Here is a 26,014-nt window from a genome sequence, read left to right as displayed (position 1 = left end):
TCGGACGAGACTTTGTAGGCCAACGGACTGTAGCCTTCAGCAGCCTAATGCCAGGTACTGTTCAAGTGTGTGTGTTTTTACGTACAGTATGTGTGTGAGTGTATTAGTGTGCATGTTAGTGTGCAATTAATTCAAGGGACTTGGTATGTGTAGGGGTAATTACAAAAAAATTTGTGTTTATGTGTGTGTGTGTGTGTGTGTTTGTGTGTGTGTGTATTTTGGACTAGGGTGGCAGTAATGTGCTTGTCAAACATGCAGACTGTTGTATAAGAAGTCCCAGAGGTTGCCTGCCAGATTGATTGACTGATACACCACCACCACATTGGGTATCATGTCACTTCGTATCATCTCATCATTGTCGAAATGAATGACAGGCAGACAGACAGCCAGGCAGACAGACAGACAGACAGACAGACAGACAGGCAGCCAGGCAGCCAGGCAGACAGGCAGACAGGCAGACAGGCAGGCAGGCAGGCAGACAAACAGGATTCAGATCCTTATCTTGTTTTAATTGGCTCAGCAATGGGAATTCATCATTGTGGAACTTAAAGTACATGGCAATGGTATCATGTCACATCACATCATCTCATCATTGTCGAAATGACAGACAGACAGACAGACAGACAGACAGACAGACAGACAGACAGACAGACAGACAGACAGACAGACAGACAGACACACACACACACACACACACACACTTTCACACTTTCACCCAGGGCTTTTAAAGTGCCAGGGGTGTGTACTATATATAGGCCATAATGTCTTTACATCTCTCATGAACCATGATCAGTGCAGTGGACCTGCAGCGTTATAGTTTATTCTTAGTCTGCCCACACCATATGCATGCATGCATGCATGCAGGCACACACACACACACACACACACACACACAATCATACGCATGCACACGCACACGCATACGCACATACACACACACACACACAATCATGCACATGCACACGCACGCACACACACACACGCACATATGCACGCACGCACGCACACACACACACACGCACGCACATACACACACACATTCACGCACACACACACATGCACACGCACGCACACACACACACACACACACACACATACACACACAGACACATATACGCTTGCACGCGCACACACACACACACACACACACACACACACACACATATTCACACACACACATTGTCCCTCTTTCAAATCACAGAGCATGTCCCTGAACTCTTGATAACCTGTCTTGAGGCAATGAGAGCACACTACCACCCTAGTGACACTACCCCCCCCCCCCCCCCCCCCCCTCTCTCAACAGGTTACAGACATGTCTATTTGGAGGGGTTGACCGAGGCTTCCATCTTTGTGCACGTGTCAGTGCATGACATCTATGGCAAGGTTGGTACAACACCGTGTGTTGGAGGATCCAGACTTTTTCTACTCTTCAAATGCTGTATCATTTGATCTTGCGTTCCTCAAAACCTCACTACATCAAAATATACACCCTCCTCTATTGTCAACATCAACATCACACATACTCACTGTTGGAACATCAAATATATTGATCAGGAGACCAGAGATGTAGAATGCTTCCGAATGTCCAATTCTGTATGAGTTGTCCTACAGTTGTCCAACCAACGCCTATGCTAAGCTAAGCTAAGCTAAGCTCCTCCATGCTTCTGTCTTTCCAGTGGAGTCCCCTAATCCTGAACCCCAGCTTTACCATAATGCACTTTCTAGGAGCTAACAAGGTATCCTGGTAGCCTGTGTTGCTGCATGACAAATGCATGAGCGTGGTGTGCAGTTTAACTGTGTGTGGTGGAGTATCAACGGCAGATTATTTTGTGTGTGTTTCACATAATTATAACACACGTTAGCCATATTGTAATGGCTTATGAGTCTGGTGTACTACAGTGCCCCCTGTGAGTAATGGGACAGTGAAGCATGTTTTCTTCTTTTGGCTCTGTATTATGATGTGTGGCCTAAATATCTTATCATCAAGAAATGAAACGCATGTTCAATTGGATTTAAGTCTGAAGTGTGACTGAAGTTTGAAGTTTGACTTGGCCAGTGAAGAACTTTCCACGTTTTGTTGTAACTGTTGTTTTTGGCAAGTCTAAGGTTTTGGCTATGTTTCTGATTGATTGTTTCTGATATTTTAGCCTCATAATGGCTTCCTTGACCTTCATTGATGTCTCTGGTCCTCATGTTGACAGACACCAATAGCAGACTCCAAAGGCGAAGCCTAGAATCAATACTAGACATTGACAACTCTGATATACCTGCACAAATGATGACTAACCACACCTGTCAATCACCTGTACTTTTGGTGCCCCTAAATAGGGGGACTATGTATAAAAAGTGTTGTCATTTCTAATTGGTGAAACCAATATGTACACAAATACAGTACCATCTAATACAAGCCAAGAATCTATAGTTCAACCTCATAGTAATTATTTGATTTCACATCCAAACCCAATTCCTATAGAGCTAAAAGAAGAAACAATGCTTCATAGTCCCATTGCTTATGGAGGGCACTGTATCTTTGCTGGTGTGTTTTTTGCCGCTGTGTTTTGTCATTGTTATTGCAGTCTAGATGTATGTGCATTCTGTGGTACCGTCTGTCATTCTATTGGTGTTACAGCAAACTGTATGCCAGGCTTGGCTTGTAAAAAGCAAGAGATGTGACTTGTATTTTCACAGTTCATAGGGATGCAATGAAAAAATGCAAAGCAAAACACATATGGTAGTGTACATTAAGTACATGAAGTATATACGTACAATGAAAGTTATTGTAAATCAAGCATATTCAAAGAGAGGGGAGGTGAGGGAGGGTTTGTAGTGAGTGTGGTGGCTGGGGAAGTTATGGCGCCATCTATCGGTGAATCGTGGTATACTACATATAAAGTCATTTCGTTCACTGACTGTCAACGGACTGTAACCACTGAATAAGGAAGGAGGTGTTAGATGGGTCGAAAATGTACAAATGGACGATTAAATGAAAGCTCATGGATAGAGATACATGATAGATATAGTGATACATAGATACTGTACTTATGTTCTGAAGTCCATATTTTCTTGTTGACTCATGTTTTGAAAAGAGCGAAGAATGTATTGTAACTGTATGTCATGTCTATTTCATGAATGTCGGCATTGCGTGCATCTTGATTGTAAAATTGTGACGTGTTTGAGAAGCATGATCTATCTTGTCTTTCTGTATGTTGCACACTGATTTAGTCATATACAATGTTAGTTACAACCTTCTCTCTAAAATGTTCCTCTATTCACCCCCACTCTCCACTGTCTGTCACTCTCCATTCTCTCTCTCTCCCCCACCCCCTCCCTCTCTCTCCCCTTTTTATCTCTCTTGTTCTCATCCCTGCTCCCTCCCCTCCCATAGGGTCGTCACATGCGTGGCATTAGGGGCTTGTTCAATCGCTCCAAGCTGTCGGTGGACACCACCCACCCGGGCGCGACCCTGCGAAAACGCTCCATCAGCGACCACCTCCTCCGCCGTACGGCCAGCGCCCCAGCGAAGGGACGCAAGAAGACCAAGATGAAGCTGGCAGAGTCTTCCAGCTCCATCGGGTCTCGGAAGAACAGTAGCGTGGGGGCGGTGGCGGGGGCTGGAGGGGAGGGGTTAGGAGGAGGAGGAGGGGTAGAGAAGCGCCCTCTACCACGCGCCCCCCTCATTCACAGGCCCATGTCCATGCCTCTGGAGAGGCTTCTGCAGGGACAGCTCTCCCTATGCTCCCCAGAGCAGCCCGACCTGGGAGCAGACACACTCATCGGTGGGTACCCCCTCTGCCACTGTTTTATGGCAATATGATGATATACAATATAATGTGTTGCAAACTCAGTCCTGTGCTATTGTTGATGAGTAAGAGCGGGAACCTGACTGCCTCTACATTTCCTGGCAAGACTGTATTGATGATTTAGTTATGATATTTGATATCTCTTTGTATATGTAGTAAATGAGTGTCTGTTGGGCATAGAGGCCCAGTAGATGCTCTATAATTAACACAACAAACCAACCAACAGTACGTTTGCTGCTAAACGGAGATACCGGAATCACCACTCCTCCGTAGAGTACTACTGTACATATCCAAAGGCCTATTACTGTATGAGTTAGCATTTATCTACCAACGCAAAGCAAATTGTTTGTTCTTATCCTTATTTGTGACATGCTTCAAGTTGAATGGTTTGTGGTTGGTATATTATGCTCTTATTGAAACAAAGGTTATGCTTTCCGTCTGATGTGAAATGTTCTATCCTCTTCCAAAAGCTAGTTATTTTACAATGGTTCATGTGAATGGACAGAAAAAAAAAAATCTAAATTCTTTAACTTGCCTTTTCTATTCCTTCTTCACCCTGTCGTGGTTCTCTGTAGTAGAGAACTGACTAGGATGCCCCTGCAGGTAATCCAAAACACCTACTAAGGTTGGCTCATCCAAAAGCATCCCAGTATTACATCATCCACTTGATGTAACTTGTACAAGTGCAACTACTATCTGAGGAATTTCCTATCTTTGTTGCCCAAATTTATCCCATTTGACCATCTCCTCCTAAATTTATGTTCCAAAAATTGATGTTTCCTTTTGTTACCTGCACAGCCTCATTTTCCAATCTTCCCTTTCACAGTCGTATTTGGTGGTACATTCCATTCGTCTGTGTGTTGCTATTGGCTTGTGTTGGCTGGACGGAATGTGTTCCTTGGTTGTTGGTTGGCTTTGTGTTCAACGTTTCGCTGTGGGATGATTTGGTTAGTTTCACTGACAGTTGATGTTTAAATTGTCTCCATAGGAACGGCTCCCTTAAACCGGCCCCGGTCTGCCTCCGTGGACCTCCTAATCGAATCATCAGTCTTCCTCAAATCAAGAGTCTCAACCCCTCCCACCAACCACACCAATAGGAATACAGAGCCTGACCTGTCAGAGGAGACCTCCTACCTAGTTATTGGTGGAGGTGGAAGAAGCTCAGAAGATTACTCCAAAGACCAAACAAGTGACAGAGTCAATGGATCAACTAAAGCAGAGGATGTGGCCTCTTCCCAAAGGAAGATGTGTATCCAGACAGACTCCACAGAAATGGAGAGCAACTGTTTATACTCACCTACTGAGAGCAACCAGAAGAGATCAAACACACCAGAGACAGCCACAATCAGTACAACACACACTCCAGCACCCCCCTTCTCCTCTGTTCCCGTCCCCTCCGTGCCCCTCCTTTCCCCTCTCGAGCTGGACCATTCTGATGTGCAGAGCACTGTCTCCCTACAGGACAGCACCATCTCACGACTCATTGACGCTGTCTCCCTAGGTAACGAGAATGACACCTGCGGCTCTATCTCTGCTCTGATTGGCCAGTTTGACCTCACCACTGACCTCACAATGGTATCCATGAACGGTGATGTGAACTTTGACCCCCACATTGTCAGAGTACTGTCCAGTCCTGTCCTTCCCCATCCTGCTAACAATGACTTCAGCACCCCTTATAGTGCAACCCTACCCCGCAACTCTACCACCCCATATCAGGACTCACAGAACCCAACCACCCTTCACAAGGCAGTAGAAAATCCCATTTCTCCTCACATGACAACCCAAACCCTTAACTTAAACGCAATGAAAGGCCCTATCACACCCCGAAAGACAACTCAGACCCCCAACCATAAAAGCCAGGACCCTCTATCACCCCAGAAGACTTCCCAAGTAGGCCTCCATGAGCCCATTCTCTTCTCCAGCCCAGAGACCACCGAGCAGGAGGAGGTATACACCATCCTAGATGAGGAGGTCTTGTCCCCACTCTCAGTTTACAACCTGAGGGAGCAGACCATCCGGAACATACAGGCAGGCTCAGAGGAGAGCACCCCCTCGGGCAGCCTGAATCCCTCCCCAGCCAAAGTGCCTCCTCGCCTGGGTCCAGAGGTCACAGCAAGCTGGGTGGGCACACACACACAGAGGGCTGTGGTAGAGGATGTGGGGGAGGCGGAGGAGGTGCACAGCTATGTGTACGAACGTACAGGACTGGGGTCAGAAGGGGAGTGGGGGGTGTTGGGAGATTATGTGTGCCCCTCCGTAAACCGTGATGATTTCCTCTTGTGCCAGGACTCAGCAGGAAGTAGTTTGATGGAGGTGGAAATTAATGTGGACGAGGACTCGCTGGAGATGGCGCTGACCTCTTCGAGATACAAGCCCACATGGGGACCTCCAAGCCCCACCAAACGTCACGCTATTTACCAAAATAACTCGTCAACCCCAAGCCACATACCTCAACATCAGCCCACTCTATACTTTGCACCCCAAGTCCATCGCTCGCAATGCCCATCCTTCCTGAACCAGCCCTCACACCAGCCCTCCCCTCATCATGGCCCCTCAAATTGCCCCGAAACCCTGCCCTCCCCCTTCCGCAGACACATGGACACCAAACCCTCCAACCCCAGTCCACTGCGTCTGAACAACTGTCCCTCCGCACACAGTAGGACTGAGCTGTCCAGTGACAACAGCAGAGCCGGCGACAGAGGCAGAGACTTCGGCAGAGTCTATACCCAGCAGCACAGCTACAGCGGTCCTGCCCCAGACAGGGGCTACCAGGGTGGTGCAGGGGACAGACCTGTGGAGAGTGGGGAGGTAGAGTGCTTCCAGAATGCGTTCTCTTCCTCTCACTGTCTCCCTGACCTGTCTGATGGGTATATGAGCCTTTCCAGAGACAAGGGCTTGTACTCCCCCAGCTCTGACTGTGACATGGGCTGCAACCAGCAGGACTATGACTGCTTCACCCCCTCCTCAGCCCCCTCTGCCTCCCGCTACACTCAACCCCAACCCCAGAGTCACACCAAGAGCCAGACCCAGAACAAACCTTACAGTCAGACTCATTACCAGCCCCACACCCAGTTCCAGAACACTCAGCAGCAATCTCAGCCCTACCCTGCTGGCGCCCCATCACAAACCCGTTTTGGCCCCTCCCTTGCCGCCCCTCAGCCTGGCCATAAGGCCTCCAAAGCCCCCAGCCCCTGCAAGTCCAAGTCCCTGGGTGACCTGACGTCTGAGGACATATCCTGCAACTTCCAGAGTAAATACAACATCATCAGCCGGAGCTTCATCACCCCCTGTATGAGGGACCGCAGGAGAATGGGGGGCCTGGGGGGTCTGACTCAGCGACCGCAGTCCTCCGACCCACTCACAGAGCAGCTGCGGAAGCTTGTCACCCTGGAGGGGGACGGCCTTGAACAAGACAGGCCGCAGCCACCCGGGCTGTCCCAGGTACCCCCCAAACCCCTCCTGCCCCCAAAACCCCCAAATCTCTCAAACGCCGCTCCAGGAGAACCCGATGACTCCCCTCCCCTTCTCTCCCGCCGCCTCTCCTCCCGCAGCCAGAGCCGGGTGCGTCACATCAACAGCCGCGCCCGAGAGAGGCAGCAGGAGGCGCTGATGCCCCGGGGGGGGTCTTCAGGGATCAGCACTGGAGGGGTCGTACTGCGGAATAAAGCGGCAACTCAGAACCCACCAGTGAACAGACACTCTACGGGCTCCTACATAGCAGGGTATCTGGACGAGCTGGAGGACAGAGGGCTACCCGAGGGAGCGTGTACAACTCTGCGGTATGGACACGGAGACCACTATGGAGATCAGTACTATGCTGATGATTCATTGCTGCACACAGACTCCTACTCCTCCTCCTGCCCCTCCTCAGAGGCCGAGGTGTTCTTCCTGCTTAGACTGTAGATCCACTTCCTGGTTACGACCGAGAATGAGATTAAGAAAGACTTGTGATGTTATAAATCTCATGGTTTGAGTGTATTGGCACTGGGAGGGACTGAATTAAATGATTGGCTTTTATGTGTATGCTCTCGGGTCTCTTTTATGACATAGGTTCATATTTGTCAAACCCTGCTTAGTCTCATTATTGTTATGACAAGTTATGACAATATCCTCTGTCTTGACTGTCAAATGTAACTTCCCGATCGTAAACTTACTTCCTGGTTATGACTGGAAACATGTACTTCCTGTTTGGGCTGTCCAATGTACTTCCAATGTTTACACTTCCTGGTCTGACAGTCCTAATGTAAATGTACTTCCTGAACTGAGTGTAAATTCCCTGTTCATTTTTTCAGTCTACATTATGTTCTGATCAGGATGTAAATGTACTTGACGCAATGACCTTGATTACAGGCATCTTATCACAACGATTTGCTACCTTGATGTACATGTTCCTGTCATAGAGTTAATATAGAAATTCGAGAGAAAGCACTTCCTATCTATCCTATTCATTGCTTATGTAGCAGCATGGGGAGTACCATGACAGTCTGCAACCATTGTGATGTAGTCAAATGGTTGGGACTTGCTTTGGGTTGGGCAAAGATCAGCACATGGTTTCTTTCACGGGTGCATCTTGTAAATGGCTCCCAGGTGCATGTTGCCATCTATGAGCACCAGTAAATGGGGGTGTTCCAGGATGATTACATTGTATTTAGTCAGCATGCATCAAGAAAATGTACTACTTTAAGGTGGGAATCTGCGATTGGTACATCCACTTTTGGACTTTTATGGGAAAGCCTTGTAGAGTAGCTAGCTAGCTAGCTGTCAGTTTAACTAGAAAATGACTGTGCAGCCACAAAATCGCTTGTTAGCTAGTATGCCATCCATAAGGGTAGTGTTATTAGAGTCCTGGCATGTTAGATACTGTATGTATTTTAAGTTTGAGGTATTAACGTTTTGTGGTTTTGTTTTGAAAAGCCATCGGGTTGGCACATGTACAGTACCAGTCAAAAGTTTGGACACGAACTTGCCAAGAGTGTGCAAAGCTGTCATCAAAGCAAAAGGTGGCTACTTTGAAGAATCTAAAATCTAAAACATATTCTGGTTTGTTTAACACTTTTTTGTTTACTACATAATTCCATATGTGTTCCTTCATAGTTTTGATGTCTTCAATATTAATCTACAATGTAGAAAATAATACAAATAAAGAAAAACCACTGAATGAGAAGGTGTGTCCAAACTTTTGACTGGTACTGTATATGTTAACCCTTAACTGCTTGGCACCCCTTTCTCAGCTATGCGATTGTCAACGATTAATGCATGGCTTGGAGCGCAGTTTTAGCCAATCAGATCACATATACTGTACAACAATGTAATTGTACGTATTTGTAAACAAACACTGTATAGCTTCAAAACATTCAAACCATTTCGATTTCATGGATGGTCTGTCCATCAATGGATAGTCCATCTATGAATTTGAATTTCTCCAGCCCCATCTCAGCTGTTTTCCCTGAAAAGTGGCAGGGAGACCGTTTGTTGTTGTTTGAATCCCAGATAGCTCCTTTAACTCACCAACTGCCAAAGAATTCTGGAACACTCACCACCTAGAGTGCCAAGTGTTTTATGTGGTGTTTACCTCGCAACAATACTTTGATTGGCTACAAAACAAAGCATCATAATTTATGCATTTTTGGTGAATAAAGTCATCCTTGGCACTCTAGAATGTTGACAATTTGAGCGACTTTATTCACCCTCGGCACTAAATTAGTTAAAATGGACACCACTGTCATGGCACTCCCCATGGAATCAAAGCATATTTAAAGGAGTGCGTCCTCTAGGGTTTATATATTCGTAACTCTATGGTTCCTGTCCTGTTTGTTCCTGTGATTCTACTTCCTGTTTAAACTAACTGCATTTACTGTACTATGAAGCAAAAATAAATGTGTAGTATTATGAAAAGTCACTTTTAAGGGATGGGATCTGTATTATCAGAGATCTTAATTGATCAAGTCTTCCTTCTCCTGTCGGTGTTCTTTGTATGTTTTTGTTGTTTGTACATATTCTGCTGCACATCTGTTTTTAATCTAAGGTGTTGGGTTTTAGTCAATAATGAAGCTGAGTGAAGATGAATACAGTGAGTGTATGTTTTGGTTTTTCGCATGTTAATTGTGCACAAGCATGACTATGCACCAATGTCTAGACGTTTCTGTGTCCTACTACCTTTGCACAGAACAATAGTTGCATTGAACACAATACAGAACATAGACTTGCTTTCATTATTGGATGCAATACAGTACATAGACTTGCTGGCTCTGACTTGCTTACTCTCTTGTTAGCTGTGAATTCTGAGATTTTAAACACTGTTGCATAGTTTAAACTTTTGGAGTTTAAATTATTTTATTTTTATAATTGCTTTGATACACACTGCAAAATGATTTATTTTAGGGGCTGGATTTAATTGTTTTTTTATTTCAGGGGGACAGTTACAAATACAGTCACACACACACACACACACACACACACACACACACACACACTGGAATAAGAAGATTAGGACAGGGGTTTTAAACTGGGCAACAATGCAGTTTTTGTATTCTTCTTTTCAGTGTTAACCCCCATCCTCTTTTCTTTGTATGGTCGCTCATCAGATGACTGTGAGCAGTTTCCTACCAATGCAATAAAATTCAGAAACATTTAAACCTAAACAAAGCAAGTCAACCTGTGTATTTGTTTCATGTCTTCAGTTATTATCTTGGTTCTTCCTTTTCCTCTCCCTCTATTCATCTCTGTCTCCGCTCCTGAGGTACTATGTGGGACTGCTTTAGCCATGGTGCACGCATGCACACACACACACACACACGCATACACACATACACACACACTCACATGCACTCTCTCTCACACACACACACACACACACACACACACACACACACATGGCCCCCCTCCAACTCATGTGTTGTTGCCTCGGTGTGTGTGGATAATGGGATCTAATTGCTTGTGAAATTAACAATAATGGAGAGGAGAGATGCCACACCTGTGGCCATAGACCCACAGCTCTCTGCTCTGACACACAGACATTACATTGATTAACTCTGTGTTACTGTTGTCAAACCATCGTTAAAGGCCAGTGGTCAACAACCCTGGTTCTGGACGTGCGTGGTAGGTTCTAGATGTAACCCAGCACCGAAATCACTCAGGTGTTAGTGCTAGACTGGAACAAACACTGTATTTCTTGGTGATATGCCCATTCTTACCTCCACCAGCCTTGACTGACACACACCCTCCCCCCCCCCCATCATCACCCTCCCTTAGCACTTTGTACGTCCCTCACTTAAAAAAACTAAAAACATATTTTTCTAAATAAGGCCCCCATTATTCTGCACACACGCACACACACCACACCACACTCCCTCACTCTTTCAAATTGTTATCGCACCCACCGTCATGAGAGCAGTGATTATGGTGTGTGTCATCATTGTTTACTCCCTGCCCTCTGTAGGCTCTATGGTGCTTACAGTATATAAACACCATCCCCACTGGTGTACTGTACTGTATGCTGAGTGGCTGTTAGCCTGGTCAGACCGTTTGTTCAGGGTTGTGTGTGCCTGTGTATGTGTGAATGTAAGGTGAGGTGGTAATGTTACTTGTTAAAACTGCTAGGTTAGCATCTGACGGGTGAGAGGGTGGTCTCTATTAATATCTATATATTCTCTTTTGACAAGGGCAACTGGTAAAAAAGCTGGTTAGTTTCTGTACTTGATCAAACAGCATTCATAACGCCTTTGGGAACATATACAGTGTTGTACTTTTACAGTTTCTTCTTCTTTTTTTTTTTGTGTGTCTGGGAATCCTGTTGAATGTTTTTTTTCCCCAGCTCCCGTGGCACATTTGGATATGGTTAATAATATTTTCTGATGTTGTTCTAACCTTTTTTTCTTTCTCCGTTTCATTCCTTCATATTGAACCCCCAGGTGTTTCGGGAAGGGATTCAGGTGATGGGTGTGTGTCTGACACTCACCAAGGACGAGGTTAGCAGGTGTGGGGTAATCGGAGCACCAGAACCAAATTTATTTTCTCTCCTGCTGCTGAAAGACAAGAAGGGAGGTTGATGTTTTACGTTGGCCAGGTGCCGATCTGCCTTTGTGTGTTTAATTAATCAATAATTATTCAACTGCAGCTTCACAGGTTTTGTGGCAGAAATTGGTGTGATTTGAATTAATTCCACAGGTGTATTATTATTATTATTATTATTATTACATTGAAAGTCATTTCTGGTGGTTTAGATTCTGCCCTGGCTACTATATAGTGTACATCTGAGCCCATGTATCTGCTACCCATAATAGTGCAACCCATCCTAGGATGGCAGTCCTCTGGTTTCTCCCTGCTCCTGGTGTGGCTGGTGGGGTTAGGGGTTGGGATGGTAGACAGGGGGGTTCAGGCGACCATATGTTCACGGTGGGACCGTTCAGATGAGCCTCCTGGTCTCTCCCAGGAGGGAGATGTGGTGATCGGTGGTCTTTTCACCCTCCACAACCAGCCTCCTGCTTTAGACCACCACTTCACTGAACCCCCAGACTTCAAACCCTGTGTCAAGTAAGTCTGCTATGTATTCACCCCTTTATGGTCAAGTAAACCTATGGAAAGGTCTGAACAGGTTTCTCTTGTTAAAGGTATGTTTTAATCTCACTGGAAATTACCTGATAATACCTAATAATATTACCTAATAATACAAAATTAAAAGAAATACTATGAAAAAAGACTGGGTTGAGCAGTGATTTGTTTTATTTATATCTGCTTTCCTTTTGTTTTGCATTTCAAAGGTTTTCATAGCCGTAGTTTTCCAGATTTTAATCCATTTCTCCAGTTTTGTATTATTCAGCATTGTTTTCCTCGTAACATGTTGCTATGCAGAATCATAATGTGAATTAGAAATTATTTGAAAAATAATTAACGTTTTGTGCCAAGGTTGGATGTTTTTGTCAAGATCCTGTCACCCCTTGATGCAAATCTGTCTTCAAGACAAACATTTTTTTCGTATTAGTATATTGTTATTCTCTATTGGAAGAATCACATAATTAGTGCCAAATGTTCTTTCAGGAATGAGTGGCAATGATCTAATGCAAGAGAGATTAGTCATACAGTAGCAGAGTAGCCTATGCACTCGATGATGGTAAACTAAATTGGATGATTGTGGTGCAATATATATATTTTTTTTTAATGTTGCCACTATGCTGATACTTTCTCATCTATGTTGCTTGATATGATCACTTGATTTTGAACTTTGTTGACTGTTTGTTGTTGACTGTTATTGCATTCTATTTGAAGATTGTTTTCCTCCCGATCAAACCCATTTATGATGATTATCTCTTTACAGGGTCTCATTACAGAACGTTCAGTTTCACGTCTTGATTGTACTGTTTGTCTCTCAAACTTATCACCATGGCTTCAGGCTCCAGGGGGTACCATTAAAGTGGGCGCATGCTATGGTGTTTGCGGTGGATGAAATTAACCATAACCCCGTCTTGCTGCCGGGGGTGAGGCTGGGCTACCGTATCCTGGACAGCTGTAGTCGTCTTCCCATGTCCCTTCTGAATGCGCTGTCTTTGGTAGGAGGGGGGAACCACAGCTGTGACTCATTAGACCCCCCTCCTGAGTCGGAACTATTTGGCCGTATTGGAGGGCACAGAAGTACGGATTTAGTTTACTCGCTAACCTCATAATTCCTAATGCCCCAATGCGTAGAAACAAGGAAAGATCTCAACTCACTGAATGAACAAGAGTTGCTAAAAGATACGCTTGGCTTCTTTTGTACTCTCCAGCATGGTCATCTAGTGACGCCTCTGTTCCCCTGGTCATCGGTGATGCCTCGTCCACTCAGAGCATCATACTGGCCAGAACCCTGGGTCCCCTTTCTGTGCCTGTGGTAGGTCTCAATACATTCAGGAGGTAGAGTCTGAGAAGAATATCTGAGGTTTTTATTCAGAGAGCATCCTAATTGGCTTTTGGCTGTTACCATTATGTTTCTTGTGAAAAATGCTACATTTAGGAGGTAGAGTCTGAAAAGAATATCTGAGGTTTTTATTCAGAGAGCATCCTAATTGGCTTTTGTCTATTGCCATTATATTTCTTGTGAAAAATGCTACATTTAGGAGGTAGAGTCTGAAAAGAATATCTGAGGTTTTTATTCAGAGAGCATCCTAATTGGCTTATGGCTGTTACCATTATGTTTCTTGTGAAAAATGCTACATTTAGGAGGTAGAGTCTGAAAAGAATATCTGAGATTTTTATTCAGAGAGCATCCTAATTGGCTTTTGGCTGTTACCATTATGTTTCTTGTGAAAAACGCAACATTTAGGAGGTAGAGTCTGAAAAGAATATCTGAGGTTTTCATTTAGAGAGCATCCTAATTGGCTTTTATGTTTATTGTGAAAAATATTTTGACTAACCCCATAGAAATACACTGCATGTCCCCCCCTCCCCCATGTTCCCCTCAGATCAGTTACCAGGCCAGCTGTGCCTGTCTCAGTGACAGACAGGAGTTCCCTAACTTCTTCAGAACCATACCTAGTGACGCGTACCAGGCCCGGACCATGGCACAGCTTGCCAAACGCTTCCACTGGACCTGGGTTGGCGCCGTGGCTATAGATAATGACTACGGTCGACTGGCCATCCAGGTAGCTCTTACTCTTCCAGAATAACATATACAGTATTGTAGGATTGCAGTATATTGTAGTATTGTTGTATATTGTAGTATTGTAGTATTGCAATATATTGTAGTATTGCAGTATATTGTAGTATTGCAGCATATTGTAGTATTGTAGTATATTGTAGTATTGCAGTATTGCAGTATATTGTAGTATTGTAGTATATTGTAGTATTGCAGATTCTTCTCTATTTTTATGAACATGTGTGTCATGGAACCCTGTTGAATGTTTTTTGCCCAGCTCCCCTGCCACGTTTGTACATGTGTAAGTTGTGTACATGTGTAAGTTCTTCCCTCACTTTTTCCTACATTCCCTCTCTTCATATTCAATTCCCAGGTGTTTCAGGAGGAGATTCAGGGGACAGGGGTGTGTCTGGCGTTCTTCGAGACGTTCTCCCGGGCGACTCTGGCGAGGGATGTGGCGCGGGCGGCGGCCGTGGTCCAGGCCTCGACCGCTCGGGTGATCCTGATCTTCGCCTGGTACACGGATGTGGGGACGTTCCTCCTGGAGTTGGCCCACAGAAATGTGAGAGAGAGAGAGACAGAGAGATAGACAAAGAGACAGAGAGAGAAAGAGAAAGAGAGAGAGAGAGAGAGAGAGAGAGAGAGAGAGAGAGAGAGAGAGATGTTTCTAGATGGGGGTCAGATTGAAAGTGGAAATTGCACTTTCTATAAAACAAATTAAATCTCTATAGCTAGTGCAGACAGCTAACATCGGCAGTCCTGTAGAAGTTCGCGACTCATTTTGTGTCCGGGGGAGATGTTGATAAGGCACAGCCAGATTTGGAAGACGAATAATGAAACACGAATTTCCGGTGCGTGCATGTCCCTCCCCATCTGTCTATAGGACACGAAAGACACTAAGCCACCAGACGGTAGCAGAAACCATATGCAATTCATGGGAGGCAACACGTCCTGCGAGACTAGGAATGACACATCTCCATTGATACCATCAATCCCTAAAGTAGAGGGCTGTATGGCGATTAGGTTGTCAGTCATTCAGATACATTCAGTGGGAGTTCCATTAGGCTCTAAGAGTAGTTAGACCCCCTGCCTGAGAACCATTCAATCACTGTCTAATCTCATCCTAGGTGACAGACAGGCAGTTCCTGGCCAGTGAGGCTTGGAGCACAAGTGGAGATCTCCTGCGAAACCCCGCCCTCTTTGAGGTTGCCCGTGGCGTTTTGGGTGTGGCTATTCGAAGTGCACCCATGCCCGGGTTCGAGGCTCACCTACGAAGTCTCCTTCCATCCCGTCGTCCTGGTGATGTGCTATTGAGAGAACTCTGGGAAGCTGAGTTTGGATGTAGCCCTGTGGCAGCATACACACACACCACACCTCACCACACTTCTAGTTCCCTCCCTTCCAATTCCATCCCACCTCCGGTCCCTCCCCTGCCTCCCTGCAGTGGGGCAGAGACTCTGGAGGGGGTTCAGAGCCCCTTCACTGACACCTCCCAACTGAGGGTAACCTATAACGTCTACCTGGCTGTGTACGCAGCGGCCCATGCCCTCCACCGCCTGCTGTCCTGCCGAAGCTCCACCTGCTCCCCCTCTCATAACATCAGCCCAGCGGAGGTACAGCCTGTCAATTACTCAATTACCTGCTCTCTACATTGCAATTTATCAATGCATTTATAACTTGCTATAAGCATTCACTAGAATCTTGCTGGACTTACCAGCAGAAGCCCCAAGATCATGACTGAATGATTTAATTGCAAAATGGGCTAGTTCTTGTTGATCATTTGTGCCAGAGTGTGTGTGTGTGTGTGTGTGTGTGTGTGTGTGTGTGTGTGTGTGTGTACCCCTTTGTGGGTTTGCCTCTTGGTGAGAGGTTATAGTGTGTCTTACCAGTAGGACTTATTGCAATGTTTTTATTCTCTAAGCTGCTGCAACATCTGAATGAGGTAAACTTCACCACTTCTCTTGGAGAGGATTTTTACTTCCGGGGTGCCGACATTCCAGCGGTGTATGACCTTGTCAACTGGCATACAACACCTCAGGGGTCACTGAAACTCGTCAGGATTGGCCAAGTCGAAAGGTCACATCTCCATATAAACCAATCAGCCATCCAGTGGAACATGGGATTCAATCAGGTGACCAGGACAAAAAACAGTGGTCAAGTTCTTGGCTACGATTAATACATTTAAGCCTTATTTGTTTGTATTTTGTATTTTTTTGTATTATCTGCTATCAGGATCTAGGGTGGATAAAGGGATCATGTAAAAAAACATGACTTTAAAACATGAGTGATTGATTTAATTGTATTGAAATTAATCTCTACTCATTGTCAAATTAAATGTGTTGTGTAACGCAAGGACAATTTTGAGATGGTTGTGGTTACGTGTTCAGGATATGTCATGCTTGTGTGTGGCAGGTTCCTGTGTCACTGTGCAGTGAGAGTTGCCCCCCTGGTACCCGTGTGGCCAGGAGGAAGGGAGAGCCGATCTGCTGCTTCGACTGCATCCCCTGTGCTGAGGGTGCGGTCAGCAATGAGACTGGTGAGGATAATGTCAACTAGGATCATAGAAAGTCATGCATACCCCTGTGTACATTTTACTGTGTTTCATTAGCTTCAGGTTCATATTCATGTATATCGGCCCGCAGCGCCCTAACAATAAACTGCATTACTAACTAATCTGTTCATGTTACTGAATGTTTTTGTTGCAGTGGTCTGGTCTTTGTTGTTTAGGAAGTGAATCAGCATTTTAATGTGGTGCGGTGAACTGTGTTTTACTTCATCTGTGAGAATGTGTTCCTCTATGCATTTTCTCTCTCTGTCTCTCTCTCTCTCTCTCTCTCTCTCTCTCTCTCTCTCTGTCTCTGTCTCTCTCTCTCTCTCTCTCTGTCTCTCTCTCTCTCTCTCTCTCTGCCTCTCTCTCCCCTCCAGGTTCCCTACGTTGTGAGATCTGTCCTCTAGAATTCTGGTCGAACGGCCAGAAAACAACCTGCGTCCCTCAGCAGCTGGAGTTCCTCTCCTTCAATGACACCATGGGTGTCACCCTGACAACAGCTGCTGTGTCCGGTGCCATGGCGACAGCTGCAGTGTTCCTGGTCTTCCTGTACCATCGCCACACCCCTCTGGTGAGACCCCATATTGACTAAGCTGCTTTAATTTGATTATTAATTTGATTATTGTTTACTTTATCTCCTTGTCATGTGTAGTATGTTATTCTGAACTATGATCTAATCATATCCACACAAAACTTCAAGGTGTTACCTATCAAATGGCATCCTGCTTTTGCATTTGATCATCATATTTCTAATGTTATAAGCAGTTTTTTGTTATAAGCTGTTTTTTAGGCGGAGATTAGTTAAATAGGGCACAGCGTTTAAGACTTTAAGGAGAGCTTAGAGAGAGTAGGAAGAGTACATGGGGGGGCAACTGTTCCATTTACTTCTTCATCTCTTTCCAGCAGAGAGACAAATGACAAGTGAAACTGAATGTGTCTTTTCTTTCTTTTTTTAAAAATATGTTTTTAGGGCATTTCTGCTTTAATTGAGATAGAGACAGTAGAGATTGACAGGAAGGATGGCTGAGAGAGAGGAGGGATGACATGCAAGATATGTCGAGGGTCGGAATCGAACCAGGAACCTTGTGATTATGTGGTATGTGCATTAGTGTGCTACGCCACTAAGCACCCCACTGAATGTGTCTTTGATGCCATTATCCATGTCTATCCAGGTGCGCGCCAACAACTCAGAGCTGAGCTTCCTGCTTCTCCTGTCACTCAAGCTCTGCTTCCTGTGCTCGCTGGTGTTCATTGGCCGTCCGTCGGTGTGGGCGTGTCGGTTCCAGCAGGCTGCGTTTGCGGTCAGCTTCGTCCTCTGCCTCTCCTGCCTCCTGGTCAAAACCATTGTGGTTCTGGCTGTGTTCCGCTCAGCCAGGCCTGGTGCTGGAGCTCTGATGAGGTGGTTCGGCCCAGGTCAGCAGAGAGGAAGTGTCTGCCTCTTTACCTGCATACAGGTGTGGTGCTTGACTATGGTGCTTAATTTTGTGATAATGAAAGAAATGTAAGTAATTGATTGATTGAGTTATAAATACATAAATTAATCAATGTAATAATTGCTGTGTGTGTAAATCCAGGTGATCATCTGTGCCGTGTGGCTTTCCCTAAGCCCTCCCATGCCTCACAAAGAACATGGCTTTAAAGGGTCAAAGGTTGTCCTGGAGTGTGCTGTGGGCTCGGTGGCTGGCTTCTCTCTGGTCCTGGGCTACATTGGCTTGCTGGCCTCCCTCTGCCTCCTTCTGGCCTTCCTGGCCAGGGCACTCCCTGACAACTTCAACGAGGCCAAGCTCATCACCTTCAGCATGCTGATCTTCTGTGCCGTGTGGGTGGCCTTCGTGCCGGCCTACGTCAGCTCCCCAGGGAAATACACGGTCGCCGTGGAGATCTTCGCCATCCTAGCCTCTAGTTATGGGCTGCTGCTCTGCATCTTCGCTCCCAAATGTTTCATCATCCTCCTCAGGCCGGAGAAAAACACCAAGAAACAAATGATGGCCAAATAGTTGCGAAACACCAAGAAACAGACACTAAGAAACATTTTTTAAAAGGGTTCTACATGGAACTCAAAAGGGTTCCTCAAAGAGTTCTCTCACAGGCTCGGCCAAAGGACCCTTTTGGGTTCTTTTGGGGGGGGTTTCTCAGAGTGCATCATGAAGTTTTGGATTTGAACTTTTCAACCTTGTCGTACTAGTACGTAGTAATATCTGAGAAAGTCCACTTGAAGTCATGGAAATACTGTGATGTTTTATGTTTCATTTTCTGAGTAGTATTGTTGCCTTTCACCCTCAAATGAAGGCACACCCTTAACCCATGCCAGTAGATGGTTGCAGGGTTGATATTCCACACGGTCAAATATCTTAATGACCTCACCAATGGGCTGGGATATCGGATTTCTCACCAATGCCGTAACATGTTTTAAAATATTCTCATGGCTTAAACAGGGTTGCCTTGTAGTTTGTCACATTTTGTGGACCAATCCATCTCCAAGCTCTTTGACCCATTGAGCAAGTATTGCTGTTATCACATTTGTTCACCTCATCTCTTCAGCGCAGAAAAATGTAGGTGTTCCCAACTGTTAAGCATTTAATATACAATTTAAAATTAACACACTGTTTGAAGATCCCAAATAAAGGGATTTTCATATTGGAATATAATTAGTGACAATGTGTTTGGGTGTTTTCTCAACCTCACCTCTTCTTAACCAACTTCTGTGGGATCATCTAACATTTTACAGATTTGTTTTGTTTATCCCACAATCTCATATTATATACTATCTATACTACTATACCATTGTGTTTATCAAGACTGAAACACATATAGCACAACAGAACAAAATATATACAAACAGTACAGTACATGTTACAGACTTAGAACAAAGTCTAAGACCAAAGAAAGTAAATCCACCAAAACTACAGTTGTTAAAAAAAGTCCACTGTCTCTAATAGGCCAAACAATGACTTGGCCATTTCTGAGTATTTTCATCTGTTACTGAATGAATCACTACTATTCTCCTGTTTACAATCAGCAATATATTTCCCCCTCCTCCAAGCCAAGGCAATTAAATTAGATACTGTTAATTAAAATTGTCTTAATTCTCTCCACATTTTATGAGGTGTGTAATTCTGTTACATTCTGTTAATTAAATACAATTGTCAGTTGTTGCGGTTAAATAAAAACACGTTTCAGCAGCTTTTGAAGTCAGAATGTTTTATTCAATGACAAATTGCATGAATTCATTTTTCATTCTTTGGAGAGTTCCTGTGGGAGCTCAATCCTTGAGCAGAAACAGAATAAATGCTGTGTTATTTCACATGATATGATGGTTCTATCAAATACTTTTTAAGTAGAAGGAAACACTAATCTGAGATGATTTTTCCTCCAGTAGATCAAAGCCACACATAGAAGACCACATCAAAACTGCTGGATTAATATAACAATTGGATACATCTACAGCTATCTTTGTAGCCATAGTTGAGTCCAGGGCCGCCTCTTCATCTTTACATTTATTTAAGTGCAAGTTTAAAAAAAGAGACAAGGAGAAGACCCTTTGGGTTACAGTATGTAACCCCAGTTCTCTGAAGGAGATGAGGGAGACATCTCACGATGGGATATGCACCTTTGTGCACCCTATTCACTGAAACCCTATTCAATCATGCCTGAAACAGGCCGGGAGCGCTTTGCATAGATGACCCCGCCCCAGCCCAGCTTATAAAGGCTCATGCACAGTGCACCTATTTAATTCTGCGAACCACCTATTCACCACCTATTCACACCTATTAAAAGAGGGGGAATCTGGTGAAATCTCTCCCCCAGCTCCTTCAGAGAACTGGGGTTACATACCATAACCCAAAGCGCAAATCAAAGCGCTCCCGGCCTTTTCCCAAGCGTGATTGAATAGATTTTCAGCGAATACGGTAATCAAGGGTGCATATCCCATAGTGAGATCTCGAACCGAATCTACTGAAAGAGAACCTCTTTCAACGATTGGTCTACACAAGTGTCCACAAGTGTGCAGTAAACATGTTGTCCCCCACAAATGATGTTGAAGGTGACAATTATTCAAACTATGACCGAAAAGTTACCAGAATGTGTCGTCCCAACCCTAGAGACCTTTTCACCCCCGCTACTCCCCCTGTACAAGTTCTCTCCTGCTAATAAGTGGGGTGGGGGACAAATAAATACTTCTATATAAGGACATACCATCTCTTTTTTCCTCTTGACCTTATCTCAGGTCTACAACCAACTTTATTCTGGTAAGTGCAGAGGGTTTTCTTATATTTTATCGGCCCATTATAGCCTTCTTAGTATTCATCTCAGGCCTCAACAGGATGATGTAACACTTTGGCCCGAACAGCGCCACCAAGAGGCCAAAACTGGAGGCCAGGATGGCAAAGATCTCCACTGCATCTGCATACTTCCCGGGGGAGCTGACATAGGCTGGCACAAAGGCCACCCACACGGCACAGAAGATCAGCATGCTGAAGGTGATGAGCTTGGCCTCGTTGAAGTTGTCCGGAAGATTCCGGGCGAGGAAAGCCAACAAGAAACTGAGGAAAGCCAGCAGACCGATGTAGCCTAGCAATGCAGCAAACCCTGCTACTGAACCCACCACGCATTCATACACAATTGAATCGCTGTGGTAGCGTGTGTTTTTATGTGGCGCTGGTGAGGCAGACACCAGCCAGGCAGTGCAGATAGCTGCCTGTATGGAGGTGAGAGCCAGGACTATTCCCCTCTGCTGCCCAGAACCAAACCACTTCAGACTGCCTTCCCCTCCAGGCTTGGAGGCCCTGAAGACAGCCAGCACCACCATGGTCTTCACCAGTATACACGACACACAGAGAACAAAGCTGATCCCAAACGCAGCGTGCCTCAGCTGACACGTCCACAGCCTGGGTCGACCAATGAAGAGCAGCGAACAAAGGAAGCAGAGTTTGAGCGACACCAGAAGCAGGAAGCTGAGCTCTGAGTTATTGGCACGCACCACAGGCGTGTTCCGGTGCTGGGCGAAGATCCCAAGAACAATGACACAGAATAGAGTGCCAAGCAATGAGGCGGTTGTCAAGCAGACGCCCAGAGGTTCATGGTAAGAGAGGAACTCCACCCGCTTAGGGACACAGTGGTCATGCAGGGGGTTAGACCAGAAGTCCTCAGGACACCTGGAACACTCAACTGAGTCTGAGACAGAGAGACAGAGGGAGAAAAAGAGGGAGAGAGCAAGAGATGAGTAAACCCTCAGGATAATTTAAAATGTAATTCTTGTTCAAATACCATACCAATACCCCACACACCCCACAGTGGTGCACTAACCAGTCTCATTGCTGACCTCCCCCTCAGCACAGGGGACACAGTCGAAGCAGCAGACAGGCTCTCCCTTCCTCCTGGCCACACGGGTGCCTGGGGGGCAGCTGTCACTGCACACTGATCGTGGTGGCTACAGGGAGATGGGGCATGTTGATAAACAACTTAATGTTCAATGACACTGACAATTACTTTGGCATTGTAAGAACTATCCAATCCTGTCATAATAATGCCATCTTGTCACACAAGATGTAATTTGTTATGAACAAAATGTTATGCTATTATAATTTCAATTTTTTTTCTAACTAACATCATAACTGACCTTTCTTGATTCAAAGTTCCAGAAGATTTTCTCCTGGTCAAGTGTGAGCACGTCATCTGGAGGGGCTGACTCATCGACCACGCCTACATTCTGGATGTGTACGCTTCCGTCTGGGAGCCACTCCCAGTTCATGACGTCATAGATGGGCAGGGCATCTCCATTTTTATCAAAGGACACGCGATCACCGAACCCCGTGGTAAAGTTGACCCTCTGCAGGTAATGCACCAGCTGGCCACATGGTGGAGATAGGACAAAGGGAACAGAAGGGAAAAGCAATAGAGACGTTGATTTATTGGGTAAATTGTAAGTAATTGAAAGTAAATTGACAGTTTTCCAATACCGTTGTTTGAGTGTGTGTGTGTGTGCATGTGTGTTTAGTGAGTGTATATCACACCTGCCATGGCTCCAGTCCCTGTAGGCTGGCGCAGCTGTGCCCGCTGAAGGGCCCTCTCCCTTGCACACACTGCAGTAAGTCATGGAGGGCGTATGCCAGGGCATACACAGCCTTATACACGTTATACTCGGGTCTGAGCTCTGAAACATCCCCGTACCCGGTCTCCACGTCATCCAGGTCCTCCTGTCCAGTACATACACCACCTCCAGCCTCCACCCATTCAGAGTGTAGGGGTGGAAACCTGCACCCAAACACCTCCTCCCAAAACTGGCTCACCTTATCAAAGTAGAGGAAGATTAAATACAATAGATAAGTATTACTAGATAAAGATATATATAAAGATAATGACATAAATGAGATAGATAAGGAAGAAGTGAAATAGATACATTAAATATGTATATCTTAGTTCAGCTGTTTCTTATTAAAGTAGATATATATATATATATATATATATATATATATATATATATATATAATACGATGTGATAAACTTGCCATGCTGTTGCCATGGTCAACGATAGTGTTGTTGTCAGGGTGCACATTAAACAAGAAGTCCCTGAGCCCGGGTATCTCTCCGCGGCGAATAGTGATGCCCAGCGTTCCCCCCAGGTAGGGCATGAGGCGGGGGGTGTAGAACACAGAAGCAGCGCTCCAAGCCTCACTGGCGATCCACTGTCGACCTGTCACATTCTGCTTCACCACCTTTTAATCACAACATTTAACATTACTGAACATAGCATGATAGGATAAGTCTTGTATTCAGGTTGTAACAAGCATCTAAGCACAGATAGTTAGTTCCATAGTTCCTACCTATAATAGGCCTTTATTTATTTTAGTTCATTTGATCGGACCAACCTCTTCCACCAGCTGTAGCATGTAGGCCTGGTTGGAGAAAACCACCAGAACGCGAGCTGATGACCTTTGGATCACACTGACTATCCTCTGGAGTTCCTCTGGGTCATGGTCCCCGGGCAGAACCTCTGAGTAGGCTACACAGCCCCCTCCGGACTGGGCCAGGCCAGAGTGGAAAGAGCGGGCTGCATGAATACCATAGTCATCACCACTGACCAAGAGTCCGACCCAGGTCCAACCGAACCGCCGTAGGATCTGGATCATGGCACGCACCTGGAGTGACATATGTGAGGATCAGCATTTGGACAAAACATATTTTATAATGGAGACTCTTTCCAGGACACATACAGTACAACATCCAATAATGACATAGAAACCAGGATGTAAACACGTGTGCTAACTGTTCCAATCGTTTAATTTAGTTCTCTTCACAGGGAGATCTATGTTGCCATAGGTGCAAACACGTACTTCCCGAAGAAGTCGAATTAATATTGAATTTACGATATAGCTAACTGTCTAATCCTTCTTGATCTCACCTGAAAGGCATCGCTAGGGATGGTTCTGAAGAATGATGGGTACCGGTGCCGGTCACTCAGACAGGAACATGTGGCGTAGTAACTCACCTATGAGAAATACAGAAATACAGAGTCAACACATAGGTAGGACAAGCACAGTACAGTAGTATTAACAGTACTTCTGTTTGAACATTCACTTTTCTATTTTAAAGAAACTTAGAGACATACACAAACATTGACGATACAAAACATTCATTTAAAAAAATATAGGTACAAACACAAACACAAAGTTAGAGCAGATTCAATATGTGTCTGAGAAATCAGATTGCTGTTTGCCCAAAACTATATAAATCATAACTCTTCTTTCAGAGCTCTTAAACCCACCAAAAATGTATTACAACATTTCTTTTTCAAGGAAAAAAGGAATTTACCATGGGTACACGGAAGAGCCCTAGAATACTGGAGATGGCTATGGAATGTGTCGATCCAGGATCTCCCACAATCCCTATGACTGGGGGTGACCCCAAACAGCTCTCGTCCAATAAGAACTCCTCCTCGGTCCCACTGGCCAATGACATGGCAGCACGGAACGCAACACCCAGCTTGAGGCAGTTGTCATAAAGATTGTATCCGAGGGTGACGTTTGGGAGCAGGTTGGGGTTTCTGTTGATCTCCTCAACGGCGAAGGCCATGGTCTGGGCCTGCTGGAACCCTGCGGTGTCAAAACTTGACAGAGTGGGAACATTGAGAAAAGCATTACTAAACACACCTAGTTAGGAATGATGTTTTTTGTGAGTGTGTTTTACCCCTGAAACTTTGAATTCTCATCTGTTACACAATTTTTCGAAAATTTCAATTATGTAAAAGTGTAAACAATTTACATTTCAAATTTCAACCCTCCAGTCAAATCTCTGATAACCTTTGACCGCATCACCTCAAGCTTGAGGTCAGTTCTATGTCAACCCCATCAACTCAGTGAGTCAATCGAAATTCAAACCATGAACTTAAAATCCTTATTAAAAAAAATACACTTTTTCTGTGAAAATGTCAATTTCATTCCAGAATAAAAGTGGTATTGAGCCCATGGGTAGCCACTTCATTTGTGCTGGTTGCTGCCTTTTTGCTGGCACAGAGATTAGACAAGAAGAGAATAAAAAAGAGAATTAAACGAGGTAAACGATTCAAACTCTTCATGCTGCTGTAGCTCAGAGCAACTCACCCCTGGCAGATGGGCTGCTGTGGCTCTGATGTGAAGGACAGCTCTGGGAACACGGTGAAGTAGTGGACCTCAAACAGACCGCCTAGGACCACGTCCCCCTCCTGGTACATCCTGCTCAGATGGAAGCGCTCCCAGAGATGACAGGAGGAAGAGGAGGAAGAGGAAGAGGAGGATATCAAGAGTAGTTTAAAGCATAGATACAGACAGATATGCAGTGGGACCCACATGACTACCTTCTATCTCTATCTCCCCACCTCTCTCTTTCACTCCATCTGTCCCTACGTTTTATAAACAGTGTAATGCCAACCTCTGTGGAGATCAGGGCTAACGTCATTGTTTAGTCTTTCATGAGGGGAGGATCTTACACTGTTACACAGTAGGGCAGGTGTGAAGGGGGCCATCAGGGGTTGGAGTTGGGGAGGTGATTTAGCCTTCAAGGGTGTTTAAGTCACACCAGTTGTAA

The 26,014-nt window shown here is 45.1% G+C and overlaps 3 protein-coding genes across 3 annotated transcripts in view; 2 read left to right on the top strand and 1 right to left on the bottom strand.

The window, feature by feature from the left end:
• The window catches only part of plch1 (phospholipase C, eta 1), a gene marked incomplete at both ends in the record, with an annotated part of 57,074 nt that extends 49,371 nt beyond the window's left edge, over positions 1-7,703 (top strand). Inside the window, 5 exons of the mRNA XM_083681180.1 lie at positions 1-54; positions 1,304-1,383; positions 1,677-1,736; positions 3,386-3,776; positions 4,789-7,703. The exon at positions 1-54 is cut by the window's left edge and continues 93 nt beyond it. Of these exons, the coding sequence (XP_083537306.1) occupies positions 1-54; positions 1,304-1,383; positions 1,677-1,736; positions 3,386-3,776; positions 4,789-7,703 (3,500 nt within the window). The remainder of the gene's footprint in view (positions 55-1,303; positions 1,384-1,676; positions 1,737-3,385; positions 3,777-4,788) is intronic.
• A 5,519-nt stretch (positions 7,704-13,222) lies between these two features.
• On the top strand, positions 13,223-18,951 carry olfcr1 (olfactory receptor C family, r1; the record flags this gene model as incomplete). Its single annotated transcript, XM_083681179.1, has 10 exons — positions 13,223-13,427; positions 13,559-13,662; positions 14,234-14,413; positions 14,780-14,968; positions 15,534-16,019; positions 16,328-16,537; positions 16,819-16,942; positions 17,332-17,525; positions 18,127-18,408; positions 18,529-18,951. The coding sequence occupies 10 exons, from the start codon at positions 13,223-13,225 to the stop codon at positions 18,949-18,951; spliced, it is 2,397 nt and encodes a 798-aa protein (XP_083537305.1).
• Positions 18,952-21,227: 2,276 nt separating this feature from the next.
• LOC310812198 (extracellular calcium-sensing receptor-like) lies at positions 21,228-25,661 on the bottom strand (the record flags this gene model as incomplete). The annotated part of the gene is made up of 9 exons (XM_083680615.1): positions 21,228-22,126; positions 22,259-22,382; positions 22,572-22,799; positions 22,966-23,241; positions 23,461-23,667; positions 23,821-24,090; positions 24,354-24,440; positions 24,764-25,058; positions 25,552-25,661. 9 exons carry the CDS (start codon positions 25,659-25,661, stop codon positions 21,228-21,230), a joined length of 2,496 nt encoding a protein of 831 aa, XP_083536741.1.
• Between the last annotated feature and the right edge of the window lie 353 nt (positions 25,662-26,014).

The sequence above is a fragment of the Argentina silus genome (assembly GCF_951799395.1).
Source record: "Argentina silus genome assembly, chromosome: 11".
In the NCBI taxonomy this organism is placed as follows: Eukaryota; Metazoa; Chordata; class Actinopteri; order Argentiniformes; family Argentinidae; genus Argentina; species Argentina silus.
The sequence above is the reverse complement of the archived record's forward strand: the minus strand, read 5'-3'. Positions and strand labels throughout refer to the sequence as shown.